At 38.2% G+C, this 26,459-nt stretch overlaps 1 protein-coding gene across 1 annotated transcript; it reads left to right on the top strand.

Moving 5' to 3' along the window:
- Positions 1-3,267: 3,267 nt before the first annotated feature.
- On the top strand, positions 3,268-26,080 carry myo15b (myosin XVB). The gene is made up of 43 exons (XM_026915354.3): positions 3,268-3,420; positions 4,319-4,381; positions 4,487-4,544; positions 4,644-4,768; positions 4,937-5,032; positions 6,218-6,453; positions 7,468-7,637; positions 7,772-7,844; positions 9,591-9,764; positions 10,015-10,133; positions 10,249-10,319; positions 10,476-10,554; positions 11,436-11,468; positions 11,571-11,672; positions 12,277-12,395; positions 12,473-12,766; positions 12,856-12,934; positions 13,089-13,196; positions 13,412-13,577; positions 13,706-13,796; positions 14,383-14,671; positions 14,810-14,925; positions 15,024-15,083; positions 15,450-15,525; positions 15,621-15,739; positions 15,839-15,957; positions 16,082-16,223; positions 18,028-18,139; positions 18,281-18,587; positions 19,056-19,119; positions 19,213-19,285; positions 19,374-19,450; positions 19,565-19,641; positions 20,360-20,490; positions 20,662-20,756; positions 22,122-22,199; positions 22,309-22,405; positions 22,687-22,835; positions 23,875-23,999; positions 24,126-24,259; positions 25,461-25,594; positions 25,710-25,847; positions 25,965-26,080. The coding sequence occupies exons 2-43, from the start codon at positions 4,379-4,381 to the stop codon at positions 26,034-26,036; spliced, it is 4,980 nt and encodes a 1,659-aa protein (XP_026771155.3). The 5' UTR covers positions 3,268-3,420; positions 4,319-4,378; the 3' UTR covers positions 26,037-26,080.
- The last annotated feature ends 379 nt before the right edge of the window (positions 26,081-26,459 follow it).

Here is a 26,459-nt window from a genome sequence, read left to right as displayed (position 1 = left end):
ATGTATATCTTTCATGGGTGTTCATTCGTTTAAGCCTTTCAAAAACAAATCTAGATTTTAAGAAATGGGACGAGACTTTTAAGGCTTTGTTTGAAGTCAAGGGTTTAAAAAACAGTTTTGTCATTGTGTCTCTGCTTAGAGAGGGACTAACGATTGCACATTAACTCTACCACTGTGCTAGCAGATTTGAATGCCACACTCTCCGTTGCACTGGCCCATCCATGTCTGTGCAGGAGACTATGTTCATATCTGACCACAGAAATAGCAAGTGGAATAGCATAAAAAAGATGGCTTATGCCAAACCAAACTGGCAATATGCCAGTGTTACATCACCAAATTACACTTACATTCTTGCTTACATTAAAATAGAGTCCTTCGGTTAATGCTTCTGATTCCTATGTTGGTGAAAAATAGTTTGTTTGTTCCCTCTGCCTCTCTTTCAGATGTAAAAATACGTTTATCCGATGCTTTAAGCCAAACTTTGTAAAGGTAAACTCTTTCAGCCTACTTTATCTACACCAACTAAAAAGTACCTGTCATAAAATGCAGCTCATTTACATGGTTGTGTATTTTGTTTCATTTCTTCATACTGTCTTAGCTCCCTGGGATATTTGACGTGGAGTACATCACCACACAGTTGAAGCATGGAGGAATCCTAGAGACAATTCAAATTAGAAAACAGGGGTTTCCTATTCGTTTCCCATGCAAGTATTTCATGGAGAGGTACTGAATTTACTGTGAATGTTTAACAAGAAGGTAACTTAAACAAAATGTGGTTCTTCATTTATTAAGAAATCATCTCTCTTCAAAATCTCTCTCTCACTCTTTCACTAATGCTAGGTATGGTGTGCTGTTAGCACAGCGGGATGTAAACCTCTCTGATAAAGAACAGGTCGTTTCCTTGCTGGAGTTCATTGGCGCTGAGGACACTCAGTATCAATTAGGACTGACCAAGGTACAGCAAAATGGAGCATTTCTGCTGGGATAGGCTCATATATCTATTGTCTAAAGACAATTTAGAGAAATGTATGCTCTTATACTCATAGCTACAATTAACCCTTACACTCTTAGGTGTTTATGAAGGAATCACTTTACCAGCAAGTGGAGCAGAAATGGAGTAGCACTCAGACATGGGCAGCCATCACTATTCAGAGGAACATCCGTGGCTTTATCTGCAGACGCAACTTCCGCTTCTTCAAGCAGAAAGCCATTATAATCCAGTCCCACATCAGAGGCCACCAGGCCAGGTCAGATCTGAGAGCACAGCTGGGTGGAAAGCAGGAGTTAAGAACAGTGTTTTAAACTGAAATTCAAGAGTTTAGTCCAGTTTTCCTGAACTCCAGTTTCCCGCCATACTCTGAAGAATGTTGTAATAATATAATAATAATTGTCTTGACATTGTGTGCCATTGTCTTAAGTAGTTCTGCGTATGCTGAAATCATTTAATTTCTGATAATATTTTAGCATATAGTTTTGCCATAATTTATATCTTCACTACATGAAAACATCATAAATTCCCTTCTGTATGTTTGAATCTGCATGTTTTTAGACCTTTTTTTTTTTAAATGTCTGCCAAATTATGTGTCCAAAGATCCCTTTCCTATTTCTGAGAAAACACATCAGATGTCGCTATGGCTGGAAAGGATGAAAAATTGGCCAATTAAAAAAAACATGATTATATTTCACCAAAATGACATGGAAATGGTTTATAGACTTTTAATCTTGCTTGGCTATCTTCCTGCATATATCACAATGGATAAGGAGCCAGTTTAGCAAATGCAGTCTGCCTAAAACAATCAGTCTGCCTAAAGATGTAAACCTTGCCAGCTAAGTGTGATTTTGCCACACAGTCAATATCAGGTTTTGATCAAGTTGTTGGATAGGTATGTGGCATAGAGAAATGGACATAAGCTTAATCATTTCAGTTAGTCAAAATGTCTGTGATGCCGGAATGAAATTTTTAAATGCAATTTACTTACCTGCAACCAAATGCTACAACTTGACTGGTTGAGATACATGCAAATGTATTTAAAGAAAAAAGGTAGCTGTTATACTGTATATTGTCTGTCATTTACAGGAAGTATTATAAAAGACTGAAGCACTCCTTTACCCAATTCTGGGCAGCTATTATGATTGCTAGAAATATGATCAAGAGACGAAAATGGAGGGTAGGTTCATGACAAACACTCTCTGTTTGTCCTTTGCGTCTGTCACTCCCCCAGCCCCCCCCCCCCCTTTCTGTTTCTCTCTCTTTCTCCCCCCCCCCCCCCCCCCTCTCTTTCTCTCTGTCTCTCTCTTTCTCCTTCCTCTGTGTCACATATGACAACATACCACATATCACAGAGATGACTTTTACCGGGCTGTCCCGTGTTTTGCCCAATGCTAGGCAACCAGCACCAGTTTATTACTCAAATAGTGTTATAAACTGCAACCTCACCCTTCTGTCACTTTTTCTATACTTGGATTTTATGTCTCAACAGCTGGGTCAAAGTATAAGTTTACTTCACCTGCCACAAGTCTCAGGTCTTCAACTTCCTTAACTGTCAAATCACTAAATGTCTGTAAACTGATTAAAGATTTACCACATTACTAGACCACACCACCAACATAATTGAGGACACAGTTAAGGAAGGAGCCTTGAATGATTCAGGGGTGTAGAGATACATACAGTAGACAGGGGGCCTGGAACACGTGCCCTAATCCACAGACAGCCCAGAGTAAACATTTCTCAGTGGCCTTGCCACTAAACATAGTCATTTATCTTGGTGAGTTATAAGACAGATTATATTAATATTTATGTGTGCTATTTATTCATATTTATAAATAATATTTATTTATATGTATGCCCATATTTATGTCTTTTCGAGACATTATTAGTGTAGGTGATTTATTTCTTACTTGTTACAGTACATCCCAATACAGTAAATACCACTGCTACAAATTAAATTCCAACTGAAACCAACCATCCTGCATATCTAAATTAACCAAATTAGATAATTAGGTGACTATAATTCAGAGGAAGAAATGTATATGCATATGTGTTAATGTATATTTTAAGAATTTTTCCATAAGGAAAATGCATCTCTGTTAAAAATCAATTTAAAAAAAAATTAATAAATAAATAAAAACAGTGAGCATGCACTCCCTAGTCTTAGTGCGTCATAAGTACTATTACAGCTTAGGTTATTTTTTTCTTGTCTTTATGCCCTTTCATCTTTGCTCCCAATAAGCTTCATCTCTCTCTCTCTCTCTCTCTCTCTCTCTCTCTCGCTCTCGCTTTAACACGCACACCTTGTCACACTCCTCTACTGTTTGGACTTCAAACCCTCTCTTTTACTGAGATGTTACATGTACATGTTGCCTGTGTCTATTAAGAGCTCTTCTCGGCTGGCGTCTTCTTGTGTCACACCATTTCTTTAGGTATGTTCCGTTTCATCTCTTCTGGAGTTTATATCACATTTACCCAGTTAATGTATCATGAAATGTTAACAGAATTTAGATAAAGAGAGAGTGAAAGAAGAGTTGAGATGGGTGTCAGAGAAGTTGTCGATTGCAACTTATCTATAGCATGACTTGCAACATATAGTCCTTCATGTAGCCATGGCTGGCTTGGCTTTTTCTAAAATGAGCAGCTGAAATAATCGCAAACCATGCTGAAGCATTAGATTTCTGTTTAGTTTTTTTCTTTATTACTTCCCTATTTCTAGTCATTTCCTGTCACTTTAATTTAGATTGGGTTATGTCCGATTTCACTGCATAATAATATGACATGGATTTTTATGGTTTACTTTTACTGTTTTTACTGAGACCAGTAAAGAAATGTTTATTTGATTTCAGTGTTTATTTGTTCAGGATAAAAGTGGGTTACTGTTAAGAATATATTATAAGGAGACATGCCTTGAGAGTGCAAATCTTACGGATTCCTCACTGTTATTCTTCTGCATTTCTTTTCACACCTATAAGACCCATGATAAACATAAAACAAACAATGATAGACACCGGTAATAGTCATAGCCAAAGATTAGGTGGTTTGATTAGGGTTGTCCTTGTGGACTCTTATTCCATGTGACTTGGATGTTTGGGGTGGGGCAAGAGTGAGCCAGGCATATAAAAGAAGCTCTGTTTCCAAGAATAGCACAGTGGAGTGAACAGGTAGGAAAACGAACCTGAGAGAGAATGTTTCACACGAAACGATGAAAAGATGAAACACAAAAGAGCCTAGACAAACTGGACTAGAATAAAAGCATTTTGTCATTCATAACAAAGCCTTTGAGTGTTTATTAGCGAGTATAATACTGGCATTGCTTTGATTTTACAGGAACGCAACAAGAAAACCAGAGCAAAACAGGTGGTCAAATCCCAGTCTACCTATTCAGGGATGGTATGAGTTCTTTTCTTTTCAGCTTTATGTGCCTTTTTTTCAAAAAAAAAAAAAAACTGCTCGAGTGTTGCCCTGCTAGTTTATTTTTATTTTTCTATATTTTAGGATGTGGGAATGCTGGAGATCCCAGCTGATCTATCAGCTCGATTGCGTAGTGCAGCAGGTACAAGTTATTACTGTGTTATTAATGTGTGGACCACATTTCATTATCCAACAATTTTCCTTTCATTTTCCCCATTATTTCTCTCATCATCCTTTACAGGGCGTCCACAGGGGTCAGGGGTCACAGAGGTAGCTCCACCTCAGGTCAAAGCTGAGCACCGCCTCGCCCTGCCTCCTGATATCGACAGCTATCCATTCTCACGATATGCCAACACAGTTCTCAAGGTACAGTGTGTACATAAATATATTTTAAACGTGTGTTGTTATTATTTTATGTGTGCTGTGTTCAGGCTTATTCTTACAAGCACATGCTGATAATTGTACCTATTTTAATACGTTTAATAATTGCTGTGTAGATCAGGGATTAGAGGCTCATACTTCCCTCTGTTGCAGGATGGATGGTGCCAGGCTCAGGGTCAGTCCCTCCAGAGACCCCTCACCTCTCTGGAGCCGGGGGATGCCCGCATAGCTCTGGAGATATACAAACTGGTCAGTGAAGAGAGCACAGTCATGAACTTGCTCTACATGTTGGATTCTATGACTATTCCAATATTCCAAGTTTGATATTGTGGTGTTTTGAATACATGTTTTACATTTCAAACTCAATTCTCTGCTACTATTTTGTGTGTAGAGGATATATTTTGTGTAGAAGCAGGTTATGTGTATTGTGTATTTGTTTGTCTTAAGTCAGTTTTTTTCATTGTAGCTACCCAAGTTTCTATTTTTGTAATTTTTTTTTAATAATGCATCTGCACTGACAACATTGCCTGTGCAGTGGCATTTTAGAATCCAACTAGAAGCAAAACTGTACTTTTCTCACTGCTTTTAGAGAGTGCCTCTTTACACTAAACAAAACTCTTTAAAGTAAGCCCTGTATTTCTTGCTACCAAGTTTGAAGATCTACACTACAGTTCTTTGAACGTGGTATATTTTATCATTTTTGTCTAATGGCCTCATTTTAAATACTCTAAACCAAGGAATAGTTATAAGTGAACTGAGGAGCAATCTCTGTATAGTTGGAAAAGGTTAAAATCGTTTATCACTCTAATTAGGCACATATAACACAACACATATTTATATTTATATTTATATTTCAGTTTATACTGGCACTGTCTATTAGTCTTTTATCTATAGGTTTAACAGATTTGCCTGCTTTTAATTAAACACTCATTTAGGGCAACCAGTAAATAAATTCCACAAAGATTTAGATTAGAAAGATTAGAGTTTGTTTGAGCTGTGGCATTAAAAATTATTAGACTGTAATGAAATATATTAAAATGCATCTACAAATGCACACAAGGAGAAACCATCATGTTATTTCTACCACTTAGATATCGATAAGTGAACTCTAATCAAATATCATTATGAAAATGCCACTTTGCCGAACCAACAGCACACATTCAGGTTTTTAAAGGGAAACAGAGGAGCTGATTTGATTGTACATCACAGCAGTGCACATAACCTCACCTCCTGATAATGTGTTCGTTCTAACTGAATCACTTTTTCGAATTGCACAGCTGCTCGGCAAGTTACACTCTGCGCCTGTGTTATCATGAAAAATAACAAGGATACATCTTCCACACCTCATGTACCAACACCACCATCCTGCACCTTAATCACAGAAAAAAATCAATGACTCATGAATAGCAACTGACTTTTTTTCTTTCTCTCTAGATTCTACGCTTCTGTGGAGACTCAGAGATGACTGGATGGCAGGAGCAGATGTTGGGGAATTACATAGTGGAGAAAGGCCAAAGCAGACCTGCGCTCAGGGATGAGATCCTGGCTCAGCTCGCCTATCACACATGGGGTTGTGAGGGTGAGGAGGGCTCACTGAGGGGCTGGTTTCTCCTGGCCTCCTGTCTCAGTGCCTTCACACCATCTCCTTCACAGGATAAACCTCTGCTCAAGTATGTCTGAAGTATAACAGTAATGTAGGATGTGATAAAAGAGTGTGATGTTTATTTAGAGTGCTGTTATGCTTTTCTGTGCCATTTTGCTAGTACTGAAGCACTGAACTAGTAACTGAAAGAGTGGATTCACAATGTCATCAAGAACTGTTAACAGTATTTCTTGTTAGAAACAGCCAATATACACTGCCAGTTAAACACTGAACATTTCAACATGTATATACAATCATATACCTAAATATTTGTATTTAAAAACATATTCATTACCTACTCTCACATCCTATTGGTATTCTAAATGAGTGCTTTTATTTGGAAAGCCGGTGATACCAGACAGTGTTAATGTTAACTGTATGACAAATAGAGCTAGAGGTTTTTTCCAGTAAAATAAAATTTAAAAACAATTAAATCACATATCTATCTCTTTTTTTTTCTAATTCTAAAGTATTTAAATTGTAACAATTTCATGAAGCTTAGCAAGTAATAAAACAGGAGGAAATAAAGCGAGGAAATAAAATAGAATATTATAGTAAAATAACTTTTTTAAAAAACAAATAAAAAACAGAGTGGTGTGATACTCGAAGTCCACTGCCCTAAGCTTCTCCATATCAATGTTTATACTGTATGTTATTCTGTTGCATTTCATATGTTTTTAATATGTTTATTATTAGCAATAGATTACGTGGAGCTTCTGCCATAAACGTCCCTGTCAATGTGTTGTTTCTATAGAAACAGTAGCATATTAGAACAAGCATATTAATATAAACCAGAGATTTACCTTACATACAGCACACATATCTTAACACCTTCTGACCAATCAGATTTGAGAATTCAACAGTGCTCTCCTATAAATTGGTTAATACAGGGTGTTCAAAACCCTTTGAATGGTAGTGTATATTAAAGAATTGTTACCAATAGGAATCTCAACTTCTATTGTTAAATTAAGACATCCTTTCATTCTTCCTTTATCTCATCATCATCGTCAGTCTATTGAAAAAATTCTCCTCTATCTGTCAGGTATGTGTCTGACCAGGGTCCAGGAGAATATCGTGCTCTGTGTCAGCATAAGCTTCTCACATCTCTCCAGCTGCCATTTCCTGCCTGTAGACAACACCCCCCTACCCAGCTCGAATGGACTGCCAATCAGAGAAAGGGGAAGATGGTTGTGGAGATCAACACCTTCAATGGTTAGAATCCACTAGGTTGTTTTTCATGGAAAATAAAGCAAAATGATGAATGGTGATATGATTGAATGAGAGCCTGTAACTGTGTAATAACCATTTAAGAGCAACAATGTTTTAAGAACATTGTTTTTCCACAGAGGAGAAGCTAACAGCTGAAGTGGAGTCCTGGACCACAGGAGAACAACTGGCATCCTGGCTCCTGAGCTTTAGGTCAGTATGAGCTATGATTACAAAGATTTTTACAAAGATATACAAACCTACTAAAGGTTTTTCTTTTTGTGTTGCAATGCATTCACACATATGAACATCAGCATTAGTTATGCACTACACATACAGTAGGTCCTTTCACCATGTAGCTCTTTGTGTGCTATACAATGGAAACACAGAGTAATTACAATGGCTATGGTCTTTCCGTCTAGTCATAGACAAAGGTCATTGTAGTACTCTAAACTTACGGTACTTACTTAAGTACTCATCCCTTGAACTTTCCAAATTTTGTAGTGTTACCGCCTGGAACTGAAATGGGATTTAACTGAGATTTTTAACCATTTGATTTACACAATAAGTCTGACATTTAAAGGAGCAAAATATTGTTTTTGTCACACAAAGGTTAATTAAATTTAAAAAATCAAACATTTTTGGTTGCCCCCAGGGCAATATTTGGTAGAACCATTTTTGGCTGCAATTGGAGCTGCAAGGCTTATTTCATGTGTGGAATATGTCTCTATTAGTTTTGCACATCTGGATCCTGGTATTTTTGCCCATTCTTCTTTGCGGAATTGTCCAAGCTCAGTCAGATTGGATGAAACCCATTGGTGCAAAGCAATTTTCAAGTATTGCCACAGATTCTCAATCAGATTGAGGACTGGGCCATTCTAACACAGATTCTTGGTTCTGAATGACTCCTGTAGCTTTGGAAGTATGCTTAGGGTTGTCGTCATGTTGGAAGGTAAACCTCAGCTTCACTTTCCAACTGCTTCTTACATTTGAGCTGTGGAACTCTTTAGGTCCCCCAGAGTTACCCTTGGTCTCTTGGGTGCTTTTGTAATTAATGCCCTCCTTACCTGACTTTTGATGGATGGCCTCCTCTAAGCCGAGCTGCTATTGCATTCTGCAGGATGTTCAAAGTTTGTTGATATTTTTATAACCAAACCCTACAGAATAGCTTTTCTGAACTTTGTCTTGGACTTGTTTTGATCACTCCTCACTCTTCTTAATGCTGTTTTAGTCATATTCTCTCTGGGGCCTTTCAGGAACAGCTGTATTTATATTGAAACCACATGACATTTTAATTGCACACAGGTGGACTCCATTCAACTAAATATGTGCCTTCTCATGGTAACTGGTTGCACCAGAACTAAAGCAAACATTTTATAAACAAAGGTAGTTTCAGGTTTTAATGAAAAATGTGTCCTTAGTCTTGATGTGGATTGTGTATCACACTGGCTACAAGTCTATATATTGTACTATTGTTATTCGTTTATCAATTCATCTTCAGTAACTGCTTTATCCTGGTAAGGGTTGCGGTGAATCTAGCAACAATCCCAGGAACATGAGTCAGGAATAAACAGTGGATGGGATGCCAGTCCATTACAGGGCACAAAGCACACACACATTCACACCTAGGGGCTATTTAGAATTTATTTGGTGTGAGCAAAAGGTAGAACCTGGAGAAAACCCAAGAAGACATGAGGAGAACATGCAAAACTCCACACAAACAATAAATTGAGCTCAGAATTGAACTGTTGATCTTGGAGCTCTGAGGCAACAACACTATTTACTGTACCACCATGGCACGTTAAAGTATTATTAATGAGAATAGAACTGTATTTGTCAATAAATAAAAATGCAACGAAACTAAGTAGAATTCTAAAGGGAAACTAGAAATGATATATAGATAAAAACTACACTAGAAACACTAAAAAGTATTTAACCGAGGTAACGTGTTTTCTTCAGAGGGGTACCTGAGCTTCAGCGGGGCTGGTCCGTGTCTCTGCTAGCTGAAGAGGGCTGGTCTGATCTAAACGGCTGTGACTATGTGATGGACCTGCTGGCTGGTGCTGAGGCTGATGTTCCCTTGGGACGAACATCTGCTCAATCTGATTATCTTTTCAGTGACATGGGGGACAGGTATGTTATATTCAGATTCAGGCATTACTGTGTAAATTGTTTATTTTAATTATAATATTTTGACTGGGAAAAAATGAAAAATAAAACTCAATATAAAGTATAAAATAAAAATATTTTCTCACCAGAGATTAAGATAAACCCCATTAAAATGTTGTCTAGTCCAGTATTGAAATACTACCTGTTTTCTGTAACTTGGTGGTATGGCTCTGTGGTATGTTGTTGATTGATTTTTGTGAACACTCACATTCAGGATGACGGCCTCTGATTTGGATGACTTCATCCCTCCCGCCCCCTCCATGCAGGCTCCTGGCCTCCCTCCTTCTGAAGCAGCTCAGTGGGACAATTATGGTCAATATGACTCATCTCAGGGTATGATAACTGCATGGCTGTGCTGACAAATGTTATTAGAATTACTTTAAAGCATAAATGTAACATTAATTTCTCGCATTTGTATTAGAGATCTCATTTGTATTTTTTCTCTTAGGATCCCGAGTACCTAAGCTGGATTCCTATGTGGATGACCTTTTTGATCCTGTGCTGGATCAAGGACCTCCAGTCAGTGTTGTTTGTTTGTTGAAATCTAAATTTGCAGATCACAGTTAGTACTGAACTGTTTTGCAAGCAACATGGACCTTAATAGCACACTGAGTAATTGTTGTTCATTATAGTTTTGTTAAGTTGGCATACTGATGAGTTGCTGTGTGGCTTTAGGACTTTGAGCGAACAGCCATGCTGAACCGCAGGATGAGGGGAGGAGGAGGGATGCACCCCAGCATGTACAGTGGAGCAGGTACACTTACTACAACCCATGTATCATATTTATTTAAAGCATAAATAAAGATGCTTTAAATAAGATCTCAAATAATGATTACTAATTAGTGTGCATAATCAAATAAATTGTGTGTGCAGCTAGTATGTTGTTATTTATTAAGTAAAATAATGGTTTTGTTTTGCCTTCAGATGGCAGAAAAGCACTTTTGCAAATTTAATACCTGCCCTTCTGACATATTAATAAGCAACTCACACCAAAATATTCATTAAGGCAAACACAAAACATAGACACAGCATATCATTTTGCTCATTTTTGCCCATTTAGAATATATAGTCTTTCATAGATCCTGTTAGTAGGTTTAAGTAGTTTAAAAAACTGTTAATCAGGTTTCCTAACAGTACTTTTTATTATACGTTTTATATATTTTAGCCTCATCTTATCAATTTTGACAGAGATCAGAAAACAATGTGAAAAGAGCAGAAAAGATTGAAACACACTTATCAGTTGAAGCGTAAGGGCAGTTCAATCAATAAATTAAAACATTTTAAATATGTTAGCATCAGAGACACGTCAGAAAATGTTTAACAAATCTGCTTCTTTGTAGTTTTATCCAAATATCAAATTTATGTCGCTTACACTTTTCCAAAGCTTCCTGAAGCTATTGCCTTCTCTAAAACATTATAATCACACAAAGCTTAATTTAAAGATACCTTTGACTGAAGAAGTCATAAAAGCATTATACAAAAACCAAGCTGCCTTAGAATTCCTTTATGAGTGAGATTTAAGTAAACAGGTTTTCTGTTGTTTTCTCAGTACACAGAAATTCTTGTCTGTGGCAATGGTACATATGCTACAGATGTAGTGGATAGAGGTACAAACACTTTATTTTTGTTTTACAGGAGTTCCGATGTCAATGCCAGCTTATAATATGGGTGAGTGGCTTGTATTGCACAGACATTATAAAACCACTGTTTCTGTGTTTAAAATAGCATTAGATCATTATTACATGCTGTATTTTGTTATTTTTCACTTAGGAATGCCCATGAATCCAGCCATGCCAGCCTATCCGGCTGCACCAATGATGCCAAACATGATGCCCGGAGTTGCCCAAATGCCTATGATGCCATCTATGCCACGTATGTCTTCCTTTACCAGCCTTTACCATAGTATCTCACAAATACAACAAATACATCAGAGGTGCCAACATTTATGGATTAGATGTAGGAATTACACTTTTGACCCCTTGCTATAGCACCACAGTAGACACCTGAAAACCAAACTTTTCTGCATTTTCAGCTAAAACTTACAGTCAGACCAAATATGACTAAATTTCAACTAGCAGAAAAGCTAATTCACTCAAGAGGAAGGGACATTGGGGTGTGAAAGATCCACATTTGCTTCTGGTAGTGGTTACTTTTGCTTCATGCCAAATTTATCTAGGTAAACTTTTACCTGTGAGTTTGTGAGCTTGGGCCTTGGCAGCCAATAGGAACCAAATGAGCAGGTGCCTTTGGTCAGCAAAAAAAATGGAGGTGCTTCTAGTTATTAAGTAACAGCCATATTAGACTTTTCTAGTCTACTGATATATGCTAGAGTTTTTGTAAAATTCAGGTTGTTCTCTCTGCCTGCTAGAATTTTCTTGTAAACAAGGTTGGCACCTCTGAATACATTATTCCTTAAGAAGTATGATCATCAGTTTTCCTAATGCCCAAATTCATATTCCTTGTTTCTTTCCCATAGCTATGGTGATGCCAGGTGCAATGGGACAATCCGCTATGCCCACCAGTACTCCAGCCATCAACCCCCAGCAGCTGGCTGAACAGCAGCAGGCTTTCATCAACCAGCAAGCTTTACTCATGGTGGGGGATACAGTCTCAGTCTAGCAGGTGTTGTCAAAGCAGTAACTCTATTAACCATATGATGAACTTCCTTGCAGGCCCAGCAGATGACATTGCAGGCAATGACACTGTCCCAACAGCAGCAGCAGGAGCAGCTGCAAAAACAGCTCAAGAAACAGCAGCAGGAGCAGGAGCAGGAGCAACAACAGCAGAAGCGACAGCAGCAGCAGCAGCGGCAGCAGCGGCAGCAGCAGCCACAGCAGCCGCAGCAGCCGCAACGCCCTCAACCTCAGAGTTCAGAGAGCACCACCCCTCCAGAAGAGCCCATCCGCACCACAGTGCCTAAACCCAACAATCCACCTATGCAGCGTAACATCCCAGTGGTAGAGCAAGTAGGTTTTCTTGTCTGATTTTACATGTGCTTCTAGTTGTCATTCTGTGTGAATTCCTAACCTTTATCCTATAAACAAATTCTGCATAGCCTGCAAAAGAAGACGACACTGCCACTGCCCAGAAGCCAGAATCCTTTCAGGAGAAGAGAGCCTTCTTCCAGAAGATTGGTGAGATTTTCACAGTTTTTCTCATTTGGTATTATATGGTTCTGGTACTGTTAGATTAGGAAGGTAAAGCCTGAAAGCAGACTAATAATTATTCTAAATGTAGTTCAATAATCTCAATTATCTTCACACTGAATTGTGTTTTTATATAACACAGGAACTCAGGAAGCTCCTTCAAAACCCCCTCCAAAGGTCGCTAAACCACTTATCTATGCCTCCCCACCAGCCGTACAGGCCAGAGCTCCATCTCCAGTAAAGCCAGAAGGTAAGAACCAGCCAAAAAAAGAATGTTAAAGTTGCGTTTTCTTATATGGTACTGTATCCTTTCGTTGTAATGTAACACCCTGTGTTGTTTAATTTTTGAGTAATCTTGTGCACTTGTGGCTTATTGAATGCCCCGTAATTACAGCATTTAATAAAAACAAAGAACAATCTAAAAGCATAATCTTTATGCATAACCTCCTGTGCTGTCTACTGAAGTGAAACCACCTCCAGAACCCAGTAAACCACCAGAGTCCCCAAAACCGGAGCCTGAATCTCCTCCAATGTCACCTTCTAAACCAGAACCCAGCAGCAACATTCGAGATATCATCAGGCAGTACCAGAACCGGCCTACTCCAGAGCCCAAGGCCTTTGAGCCTGTTAGGTGAGAATGTGATCCTGTGCAGTTATTTGCACAAGACAATGTTATATTGCTCTTATCACTTGTCAGAAATGAATGAAGTACCAGTGTTGGGTTAGAGTAATGGTGTGGCTGGAATTTGAACTCCACAGGATTTCTGCCAAGCACTTTGTGAAAAAGAACGACCCTAAAGACGAGGCACTGGCCATTCTCAGAGCAAAAGGACCAGTCTCTCCACCAAAGGTAAAAATACCCCTGACTTACTCTGACATTGATACTGTAATTTTTTTAAACAGAAATATGATATTATCTTGCGCATGCATGGGTTCAAAACACAACTACTTCATTTTGAAATGATACACTCAAAAAAATTCCAGCATACTGAAAGTAAGCTACAGCCAAGTCCAGATATATTGGCAGCCTTCAAGAAAAGAGGAAACTACTTAGCTTTCTGTAATAAAATCATTCTTGTAAGAACCTTTTTTTAAAATAATGATTAATAAAATAAATAATTGTATTTATGATCAGAAACGTGACAAAATAATTGACACCCTTAAAAAAGACTAAATGTAAGTGCAACTACATCACTCTAAGAACTGTTTTACCAAATAATAGTTTTGTAGCGTGTTAAACTAAAGCTCTATGCCTCTTTGTCCATGTATTTAGGTTTAAAATATCACTAACTGCATGTTTTGTTCATTTTATTCATTCATTTTTGCTTATTTTTGTGAAGGTGTAGTAATTCTGGAGTTGACTATACAAGCTTTTTTTCCAACAAGCTATAACCATCCTAAATAATTTGATGTTCTCTGATCCATATTTGTGACAGAAACAATATGTTGCTCCTCCACCACAAAAAAAAGAGCCGCTACTTCCTCCTCCTCCTCCTCCTCCTCCTCCATCTCAGCGTGAAAAACCTGCTCCTCGCTCTATCTCCAACAGCATGAAACAGAAGCAGCGCTCTCTAGCCGACCTCTTTGGCTCACAGCGCTCTCAGGCCCCTCCCACTCCTCCTCCAGAACGCGCCCCTATTCTTCCACCCATTCCTCCTCCAGAACCCGCCCCTATTCTCCCAAATAACATCCCTGACCCGCCCCCTATGGCCGCACCTGGACTAAGTGAGTCAAATCACACTCATTTAGTTCATGGTTTGGTTTGATATGACCTAATGAAAAGTGGTAAATAAAAATAAAGGACTATATTGTGTAATATAAAGGACTGTGTTATGTAATTATGTTCATCTCTCGTCTGCTCAGGTCAGCTTCAGAGAATGGCCAAAGAGGAGAGTGTTCGCGCCCAGCTACACAAATTTATTGCTAGTGTCTACTTCTCCTACTCACGTATGCCTGGGAAGCTCTTCTTGCGAAAAGAGGTCTGTTTAGAGAGAGGCCAGTGATGGATTGCCTTTAAAAGCAGTGCTAATTTGGTTTTGTTATGTCTCTCATTGCATCTTTGTTTTCTTTTATCCAGTTGTTCTACCCCAGAGAGAAGTTCACTCACCCATATATCCTCAATTTACTGTGTGAGCAGGTAAGTAACAAAAATAATATCCTACAATGACCTAAGCAGTATGTAAAGTAGAGTACGAAACTTTGTGAACCCATGGATTTATTGTCATACACATGCAGATGTAATTTAGCATGTTGCCCTTTTGGTTGACTACAAGCCGATCTTGACTGCCATATATTGTATACCACCTTTTTCAAATCACATCTGGAGACTGAGAGTGTCATGACAAGACATGCTCTGTTTTTTGGTACTTCTCAAAACACAGGGGATGCAAACTTTTACACTCTGTACATACTGGGTATCTTCTTGTGGCATTTCTGAAAGCTAGATTTTTCCGAAAAATCTTTTTTTTTGCATTCCACTGTAATAATTCTTTATGAACTCTAGATTATGAGAGACACCTACTCAGATGCCTGTGTGCGAATTTCACGTGAAGAGCGGCGCAAAATGAAAGATTTGCTCGGTAGGAATTTAAACAAGGCACTCTTCCTGCTTCTGTAATCATCCTAAAGTTGCTGATCCTGGTCTCTATCTGATCGCTTTTCTGGTCATCAACAGCACGCTTCCATGTCGGAACGAGCATCAGCGCTGTGCCGGATGACGCCATGAAGAAGAGGGTTGTCATGGCAGCCAGAGACAACTGGGCAAACTATTTCACACGTCTCTTCCCTGTGAATGTAAATAAGTTCCTATCCTTTCAAATAAGCACCAGTTGACACACACAAATACACTTTTACAATCTTCTGTGCGTCTATGAATATGTCTTCCTGTGTCAGGGTGGAAATGGAGGCGATACTCAGATTCTTGGTGTTTCACATCGTGGCATCAAAATGCTGAGGATAGTCAAGGCATCAGGCATCAACCCAAAACACCTCAAACTGCTCCGGAGTTACAGGTACCTTAAAGATTAAGTAATACACAGGCACTTTGAAACAGGTCGAAAAAATGTTTTGTTTTGTTTCCTTTTTTTTTTACTTTTTTTTATTAAAATTCTTTTTTTATTTTTGTCATTCATGCAGCTATGCAGAAATGTTGTCTGTGCAGCAGAAGGGTGCTGAGACAGTTTTAATCAGCCTGAAAAGTGAGGAGCTGCAGCTACACTCTCCACAAGCCCCTCAGATAACTCATGTGGTGCGCCTCTTCCTCTTCGAGCTGACCAAGGTGCTCATTCCACATCTTTCTTCTTATGACTGTGTTCAGAAAACTGTACAATCCTTCACCACAGTGTGTCAATGCAAAGTTGCATTCCATCATTAAACCTCTTGAAATACGAAAATGATTTCAAACAATGTTGTACAGTGCAACAATAATGCTGCACATGATAGGAAAAATTCATCAAAGGATCAGTCACACACATGCATGTAAGGGTGTGTGTGTGTGTGTGTGTGTGAGAGAGAGAGAGAGAGAGAGAGAGAGAGAGAGAGAGAGAGAATAGTGTTCATATTGGCATTTTTTTAGCCCATTATCGTAATCTCGTACATTCTGTCTTTATGTTGTGTTTAACACATTTATAATCACAAGCTTTGTGTTCAGTAGTATTATATGAACCTTTTTATTTTAATGATACTACTGTTTATTTGAATTTTTGCTACACACTTTCCTAGCATCAATGTTACCTGCTTAAAAGTCAAGATCCCGCTCTTTTTCACTCTTTGGGTCTATGAACTTCAGTAGAGTAGCTGAACAAGATCAGATTAACTCTTTTTTTTTTTTTTGCTTTCTGATTCTTGTGCTGTGTGTGAAGTTGCTTCCTCTCTCAACATTTCACTACTTACTATATAGGCATTTAGTGAAGGAGACACACACTAGATTGAAGTGGTTCTGGAAGCACATCATTGTGACCTACAGTTACAGTTACCGTTCGATACAGTTTAAATATTTATGAAATTGGTCGCTCCAGTATCCACCCTGACAAGTAAATTTCAGGCTGAATGAAACAGCTATGCATTTTGTTACAGTTGTACACTTTACAGTGCATTATGGGTAATAATATAGTACACTCTGCAGGGTAAACAATATGTAAACTGAGAATTCAGACAGCACTACATTAAAGCTGCACCTCAAATAGTGCACCAGCTGGTACATAGGGAATTCAGACACATAAAAATGATATTTTAAAAAGGGATTAATTAGGCCAAAATACCTCTTGTCACATTAGAGTCATTTCTTCTTTTCTATTCATGTGCTAATCATTGTCACTTGCACATTTGTAGAGTAAATTAACAAATGCATATAAACCTGATCTACTTACTGTTCCCATAATGTGTTAGAGGAGTTCACGCTAGAAACAACACTGTGGAACGATTTCTACATCACTGAATGGAACAATGAAATTTTCCCAAATGTCAAAACATGGCAGAACCACCAGACTTGAAAGGGTTAAAATTTTTGTGTAATATGTAAGGAATAAAACATGATGGATCTGCTGTTATAGGAAAATAATAAATGATAAGTTGATCTGTTACTGATTATTTTCCAGTAACAGCACATGCTGAAGAGTTTCATTCTTCTTATACCACTTTAATAAATACAATTTTGTATTTATTAAAGAACGTGTGGTATTTTTAAAATCTATTTATAGTTACCTTTCATGTTCTGTAATGTTCACCAGCCTCTCTTTATTCTCCTTTTAATAAGACAAGGTAGTTTTAGCGAGAAGCCGCAAAACCCTCTGACCTTAAGGAAAGAGCCTTACCTCTGACTGATACAAAGTGCTGACGCTTGAGACTCCTTCCAAAAATGATAAATAAATGTCTCCTCACAGAAGACTTCACTGTGGCACACACTTTTAAATCTGTTTATGTGGAGTATCCACTATACTAAATGATTTGTCTTGTAGCCAGGAATACTGTTATAGAAAATTAATCAGCACCTTCTGACCAATCGAAATTGAGTATTCAGCATGGCTGTGGTATAAATTAAATAAATAATTGTTGAAAATCATGCTTCATTTGTCTCTCTTCAGGGTTCAGAGTATGTTATTGCTCTGAAGAGCTATGTGACAGATGACAAGAGCCTGCTTAGCTTCCAGAAAGGTGACATCATCAAACTGCTGCAAATGGATGGCCTCCAGGATGGTGAGTTCTCCATTTCCTTTTAGATGAATGTCATGGTTATAGTCATCAAGTCAACAGAAGGAATAGCCTTGTTTTGCACTTTATTGTATGGTATTGCATTCGAACTGCATAAGTGCTGCAATTAGTTTGTCGTCTCTGTAGGATGGAAGTTCGGCTCGACCGGAGGCCGATCTGGTCTTTTCCCAGCTGATATCACTCAGCCTTCTGCACCTCCAGACTACCACAGCATGTGCGTGGACCGACAGTTTGAGAGGAGAAAAAGCATGAGGACCTCTCGTACCTCCATGGCGGCCCCTGGTGGACGCTCGGCCCACAGCAGAGCAAGTGTGGAGTCAGTGACCAGTGAGCGCAGTGTTGAGGTGGGGTCAGTCCACAGCTCAGAGACAGACCCCCAAAGGTCCCACATGACTGAGTTTGCCAGGAAGTACTTCAGAGAGGCTGTTCTGAGGTTAATACTTTAAAATTCACTCACTGGGTCACTAAAAAAAAAAAACACACATTTTGTCATGGCAGCAAGAAACCAGAAAATGCAGAAAAAGTTCCCTGTCCTGAAGATTCTCCTGTGGTGAAAAACTTACTGACCTTTACAATTCACTGACACCCAAGACTCCTTCCATAAATGGCTTCACCATATCAGTATGATTACACGTTTTTTTTATTTGTTTATCAATTGTCTTAAATTATGCAGAATGTCCACCATGCAAGTCTCTGTGTTAGTTGTTATTATAGATACGATGACATATTTGAACAAGCATATTAATATAAACCTGTGATTTATCTAGAAAATTAATCAAACCTTCTCAAAAATCAGATTCAAGATTTCAACAGTGCTGTGGTATAAAACTGAAAATCATATCACAAGTGCTACATTCTTGAAACATGAATAATGTTCTAAAAACGTCTCTCTTTCTGTTAGGACAAATGAGAGAGGCCAACCCAATGGACTTAGAGAGCTTGAGCAGATGGTGCAATACACAGCAGTATGTATGGCTTTCATGCAAATTTAACAATATATGAACATTTATAAAACTGTAACGATATACTCGACCATTTACTGTCTTTTTCTCTCTCAGGAGCCTATCAATGAGTCTCTAATCCTGTTTTCAGACAACGATCTCAGTGTTCTGGGTGTTCAGTCTTTTATACGTGAGTGAACACACACAAATGAAGACACTTACCCATGTAGGTTAATACACCTGAAAATACATTTCTATTTCTGCTTCCTTATGTGCAGATGTGATGCAGTTCATGACTGATCAGCCCTTAAGGAAGGACCAGACAGAAGCAAAGTGTGCCAATTTTATTATACAGGTGACCCTTTTGTATTAGTCAGCTCAGGAAATCCTTTGTATGTGCATACTAGAGAATTCAGAAGTCAGAAAATGTGTACTGTTCCTCCACTGAATGTGTGATGTGATTACTCAGCTTGGGAAAGAGAACGAGTTCCTCCGGGATGAGCTCTACTGCCAGATCATCAAACAGACCTCCAACAATCCACACAAGTAAGTGAAAGTGTGTGCACATGTACAGTATATGCTGCCTATCTTAGGTGTTTGAGATCAGACAGTTATGAAAAAGGAGTCTGAGGGAAAAAAGGAATGGTCATCAGAATGGAATTAGGAACTATGTTTCCAAGGACCAAGGACTTTTTCAGGAACTTCAGCCAAGTTTCGGGGCTGACTTAAGTTCCTAGGCAGTAGTTGCATGGACCTTTTTTTAGATTCTGCTCCTGAATAGGAACTTTTCTGCAGACCAGTAACAGTAATTATAAAACTAGTTTAAAATCTGCATTTCACCAAGTGACTAAAGCTTGTTTTATAATCGAGGTAGCATGGCATAATTGTTTTTGCCATGTGTTAGCTTAGTTTTTATGAAAGAGGGAGTGTGTTTTGTATATCCTTTTAGTGGTATACTCACAAAAAAGTCCTAAAATTGCAGTAAGATCATCACAACACACCAAAACAAAAACAGTAAAGAAAAACACAACCTTGGTCCTCGATGTTTGCTGTGCTGCTGTGCTTTTACTTTATGCTATAACATCATAGCAAGTGCACCTTTTGTCTCATTTCTGCTATTTTACATAAGGATCCCTGTAGTATGGTGGAAACCTAAACCAAATCCTCGCCAGAGTTTGTGCTAACACTCACAAAATAGGAACGTGAATTAAATAAATGTAGAACTGCAGATCAGGTAGATCACTTTTGCACTGGATCTACGCAGGGAGAGCTGTGCACGTGGCTGGCTTCTGCTAAACCTGATCACTGGCTTCTTCCCCTGTTCCTCAACATTACTGCCGTATGTGATGCGCCATCTAAAGAACTGCAGTCAGGACTCCAACCACCCTTTCCAAGGTACTGTGTTCACCCCAGATTGCCTGTTTAATCATGCAGAGAGTTTTCTTAAACAATATATTACTAATAGTACAGTATTATCTGGTTGAGATGAGTTGTGTTTGGAACCAGTGATGGTCATGTTCAAATTCTATGCATCAATGTGCTCTGTGTGTGTGTGTGTGTGTTTAGAGAAGTCTCAAATGTGTGAGGATAATCTCAAACGTTCACTCACCTATGGAGGACGCAGATATATTCCTTCACATCTGGAGATGGAAGCCCTTTTGGTAAGTTGTAATTATCTACGCATATTGTCATGTCCATTCCTTATATGTGAGGCGGTCTGGGAAAACCCACTGGATGATGCTGTGGCAAATTTCCAAATTTTGCCACCTCTATTTTAAGAAATATAAAGATATTCACCAAACCACTGCAGAAATCCTATATTTACTTTCTAAATCCTGATCACATTAGGAAAGAAGCCAGTAAAAATGGCTAGGAATAAAGGCTAGTATAAAGATAGACAGTTTTCATGGTCATATTTTTCTATTTTTAGATTTTATTTTATTACATGTTAAAAATGCATTAGGCAGGATTTGTCAGAAATTTGTCAAAATTAGGTCTCAAGGTTAAAGAGGTGGAGCTGAATAAGATTTGAATTAATTTTTTTTTTTACTCCTTGAGCCCGCCCCCATTCCCACCCATGTAAACAAAGCTCTGCCCCAAGACCTATGGTGGTTCAACCAGACTCAGCATGCGAACTAGAGTTAGCATTAGCAAGGACTGTCATGACATCACTTTCAAGCACACTTGGACATTCGACGGCTTGAATGCCAAAGTATAACTCTATTTATTATCGTATTTACTTGATTCATTATGTAAAGCCGACCAGTCAAACAATGCAATAATAAATGACTCCACCCTGGAAAAGCACTGCCAGTGTTTATTCTGGTTTTACTGTGTTTCTTGTCCTTAAGTAGTTTTGAAGCCCAGGGTGATTTTTGTTTTGCTCGCAGGAGAATTATCAGGCTGCCCTGGTCACTTGCTGATTTGAGACTGAGCTGGGGGCGGAGTGAAAGGGGTCTTGGGGAGTGTCTATAAAATGACTGACAAGAGGCACATCCAAACACAAACAAGCCTTCTGGACCGCCAGGCGGGTTTCCAAACGGGTTTTCTTAGTCACGCAATAAACCTGTACCATTTCTACATAATAACATTTCACGTGTTATTTGTACTAGTTAGAAATTTAAAAAGTATATTGCACCTTTAAATGCAAATTAAATCAATAAACAGTAGTTGCTTGTAAATAATCAGTGTGGTGGTTGTGGTCTTTCTGTGGAATTGGACTGGAATCTGCAGTTTTCTCACTTTTTACTTTTGGGGTAACCAGACTTTAGAGTAGAAACTGTACTTCTGATTGAGATGCATGCAAAAGAGAAAAAACTTCAGTTCAGGAAAGTAAACATGTATAGTATAAATGTCAAAATTTGACCATGTGAAAGGTTTTTTCCAGGCCGCCACATAACACTTAGGATGTTTAAGGTGAGCTTTTCTTAACTAACACTAAAGGTAAAATTAATTTACATAATACCTCATGTTAATGCAAAGAGAAGGATGATTGATGTATATGTGTCTGTATTTCTTCCATGTAGGCAGGTCGGAGCGCCCGGCGGTTGCCAATCCTGCTCCCAGGTGAAGTGGAGTTCCCATGCAAAGTCCGCAGCTTCAGTGTACGCAAATAATCTTTGAGATTATAACACTCACTAATGAAAAGTCCCATTCAAAGCAACGGTGATACAAGGGTGAAAAAAGGATGCGTGTGTGTGTGTGTGTGTTCAGGTGGCGATTGAGGTCGTGAGAGACATATGCACAGAGATGGGTGTGAGTAATCCAGCTGAGGTGAACGAATTTTCCATCCTTGCCACCCGTGGACAGGGTAAATACAGCCGCCTCTCAAACTCCCTCTCCATATTTTTCTCTCATGCACATTTACATTTAGATTTTCTACCCAGTTTGTAGTCACACAGTGTATTACACGACCTCACTAACCCTAAAATCACTCTACAGACTGGAAGTACACAGATACTGCAATCCATCTCAGCAACTCTCTCTGTGAAAACTTTCCATTAAGGCAATCTTGTGTTTTCATTCTTGCTTCCAACCATATCTCGTGTCTTCTGTTGTTGTCAACTCACACCACACCTCTTATCCTTTTAGATGGACAAGTGCGTCCCATTCACCCAGATGAGTATGTGTTTGACTTCCTGCTGGATGATGGCTCAATCTTGCTCACGTTCCATCGTCTTGTCTGGAAATATCCCCTGCATTTTGAGAATGATCTCTATGTCGACTTTCATTACCATCTGGTATTGTCACGTTCTCAGTCACATTTACTGTATATCATTTATCTTTTCTTTGGAATGCTAAAGAATTGAGTCAAAAGTTTGCACACCCTACTTCAAAATGAGATAACTAAAACGAACAAGCCGAAGAAAGTGAACAACTATTGTACTAGCCTTTAAGGGCAATCTCTCTGGAAGGTTTTTATTATTTTTCTTTTATTCTTTCATAGTATCTTTGTGTTTACATTTCTTACATATTTTCATTACGGTTTAAAGCACCCTTAAGCAGATTGATATCTTTTTATACTCATTTCCAGCTCAGTAAATTCTGTTTTATTTCTCATGAGAGATGCTTTACTGATGCCATTAACTGCTGTCAGTAAAACGCTTGAGAGGTTGAGTTTGTTTCAACTTTTCACAAATAAGTCATAAATAAGATTTTACTAAGCATACAGTATATAGTGTGCCATTAAACACCTTAATGAATCAAATAAATTAAGTGGAGCATGGGGAGAGTCAATGGGGATGCAAACTTCACAAGAATGGAGTTACCGTTACCACCCCGAAGTTGATTCTTTTCGTATGACAGCAATTTGAAAACACTAACAATTTTTAATTAATAAAAAAAAAAAATGCATGTCAAAATTCATGTCAAAATTCATGTTAAATTACATAACAGCTGTAAAAATCATTATCTCTCTCTTTTTCCTCTCTCTTGAAGTTACTAAATCAACAAAAAACTTCACCATATCAAAAATTACACATATTTATGAGGAGAATCCACTATATACAGTAAATCTCTGTGATAACAAGATAACATATTAGAACAAGCACATTAATGTAAACCTGTGATTTGCCTTGTGGCTGGAACTGTTGTCAGAGCTACTGTTACAGAAAATTAATCAGTACCTTCTGACCAAAAGATTCCACATCGCTGTTATAAATAAAAATAATGGGCTACTTTTATTAGGGGATGCAAACTTTTAAACCGTGCTTAAAAGTGAAACCTTGCTGTAATTGGTGTTGTCCTGAAGACAGATCAGTGAGCTGGTATTTCTCTTAGATCCTGATTGATTATCTGAGTGGGAAATTGCTCTTGCCTGGTAACAGCTCCACACTTCAGCAGCAGGTGGCAGAGTTGGCTGCACTTCAGCACCTCGCTCTGGGATTCAATCAACAGCCTACACCGTAAGATCCAGTACCAGACACAGTACTATGTATTGACTAATATATCTCAAGAATAAAAACTTTTGCAAACATGCATTCCTTTAGGTCATGTATTGTACACTTATATGAGATGTTTAACCCATTTAGGCAAGAGCTCAAGCAGTATTTTCCCCGTATGGATGGAATCAGTGCCAATGACCAAAATCTGCACAGTGCTACACTGAGACAATTTTCTCTCATTGCAAATGTCAAGTCTACTGAAGCTAAAATACGCTTCATCAGTGAGTGATCTTATATCTATATATCTATATATATATATATATATATATATCTATATATATATATATATATATATATACATACACACACATATATTTCACATATTTATGTTATAGTCTGTGGGCCAAGATGCTGCTCGGTTTACATGTTAATAGAAGGTTGACATGTCAACATAGGCCAAATAAGTATTTAAAAGTTAATTAGTTTGATTTTCCTCATCTACAGCCCACTGATATTCATCTAAAGCAAAAAAAAAAAAAAACTTGTAAAAAAACAAACACTTCTAGGCAACATCTACAGCCCGCTGATATTCATATAAAGTGAATCCTAGTGAATCCAAGAAGGTTAATCTGTAGGAACTAGGGCTGCATTAATGCCAATGTTTTCAGACTGAGTATAAGTTTGAGAACGTTTTTGTTACTCATTGGTACCAATACTGATACTGAAATGAGTAACTTACTTAGCACTGAGCAATCAGGGGAATCATGGAACTTTTTATTTAGCTCTGTTTATGTTGCATGCTCCTAGAAATTAACTCCCCATGCTGGCTTTTATGTTTAAGATGTTATAGTGTTTAAACAGGATCTTTAATAGAGGGTGCGAAGAGGACCGACCCGAGTATGCAGAGTAGTAGCAGGATGTGTGGTCATTTTAAATGAGTGCAAGGTGCCATGTTTTGCACCCCGACTCGCAATCAAAGCGTAAACCCGAAGTCTGTGTGTCTCGGTGCTCAGTGCTCGCAGAACTGAAGTGCTCTCATGCACGACAGCTTCTCTTCACTGCTCCGTGCTCACAAATACATTTGTGTGCATGCAATTCAAAGTACTTTGCGCTCATTTTTAATGACTAGACTCTCTAGTAAAGGTATTGTTTAAATGCCATATTGTAGGAAGATGCGGTAGTATCTCCTCTTGATATTTTCACAGAGCACTGTTTGCAGTCTGCTTTGCTTTGATTGCCATTATTAATTGTGAGTAATGATAATTAATGCGTCCAGAGTGCTGTAATTTCATGTCATCTGTTCATTAGCGTTTACTAGGCTTAGGTCACATGGTATCACTTGGTATTGAATGATGGTATCAGAGCATTTTTTGTGAGTACGAGGAAATTATCACAGTATCAGAATGATACCCAAAACCAGTATCTGTGTCAATGCACTGAGGAACATTCATCATCTCTTTATTGTTTTCTTTTTTTTCTCAGAGACTCTCAGTTCACTGCATCTCTTTGGCTCAAACATATTCATGGCTCAGAAAGTCAGCCACAAAGGCTGTCCATCACCCTGTGTGGTGGCAGTCAACCATGAAAGCATCAACATTCTTCACCCCCAAACACAGGTAGAAATACAAATAATCTGACGTCAGCTATGCACTATGATTATTTTAACAAAACCTCTTATTTATGGATGTGTTAGCAATGTGACAGCCATTTTTGTTCCTGTTTAATTTGTAGATGTCAGCCTTAACAATTCCAGTGGAGGAGGTGCAGTCCTTGCGCTCTATCAGTCCCAAGAAGGAAAAAGTGCCAGTCGTAGAGATCAACTTTGGCAACCCAGCTCATGTTAACACCATCACTATTTATCTGAAACAGGTACAAAATCTGAAGTAGAGTCTAATACACACACTACATGGATTGATACATGCTGTATACTTTTGTTTAAAAAAGATGTCTAAGTTGTGTGTATATTTTATTTTCAAACCCACCCAGGCAAGGGAGCTTTGCCACATCATTGCTATAATCATGGAGCTAATGAGACCACCTTCCAGGAACCGCACATGAACATTTTAGTAAGCACTACACCATTCAGCAAATGGTCTACACACCAGCAAGCAGCTTGGTGCCTCGATGAATGCTGATGAAGAATTTGAGAAGTTATTATTAATATTTACTTTTTAAAACTATTGTGAGAATTTGCACAACAGTTCATTAATCTATGGATAACAATCTGACCCCTTCCTTGTGATTAATTTGATTTATTCCTTTTATCCTGAAAACATATAGCCACCAACATTAAATGTTCTAAATTGTTCAAAAATGTTTTATATAAATGTGTTTTGGTTGTTTTTTTTTTTTTTTGATTATTTTCCTTTGTTTTACAGAAGAATAATGAAGGCAAGTGTATAACCCATGTTATAAATTTTATCATTATTAGAACAAAATTATAATATATATCCTCTACATGTCTATTTAAGTCTTCAATTC

The sequence above is a fragment of the Pangasianodon hypophthalmus genome, chromosome 12 (assembly GCF_027358585.1).
Source record: "Pangasianodon hypophthalmus isolate fPanHyp1 chromosome 12, fPanHyp1.pri, whole genome shotgun sequence".
NCBI lineage: Eukaryota > Metazoa > Chordata > Actinopteri > Siluriformes > Pangasiidae > Pangasianodon > Pangasianodon hypophthalmus.
The sequence above is the reverse complement of the archived record's forward strand: the minus strand, read 5'-3'. Positions and strand labels throughout refer to the sequence as shown.

Bases quoted from the DNA above. Each gene is read 5' to 3' on its own strand.
- myo15b (XM_026915354.3), top strand. The intron at 4,769-4,936 runs GTACAGTGTGTA...CCTCTGTTGCAG, and splicing joins ATGCCAACACAGTTCTCAAG to GATGGATGGTGCCAGGCTCA. The intron at 20,491-20,661 runs GTACTGTGTTCA...GTGTGTGTTTAG, and splicing joins CTCCAACCACCCTTTCCAAG to AGAAGTCTCAAATGTGTGAG.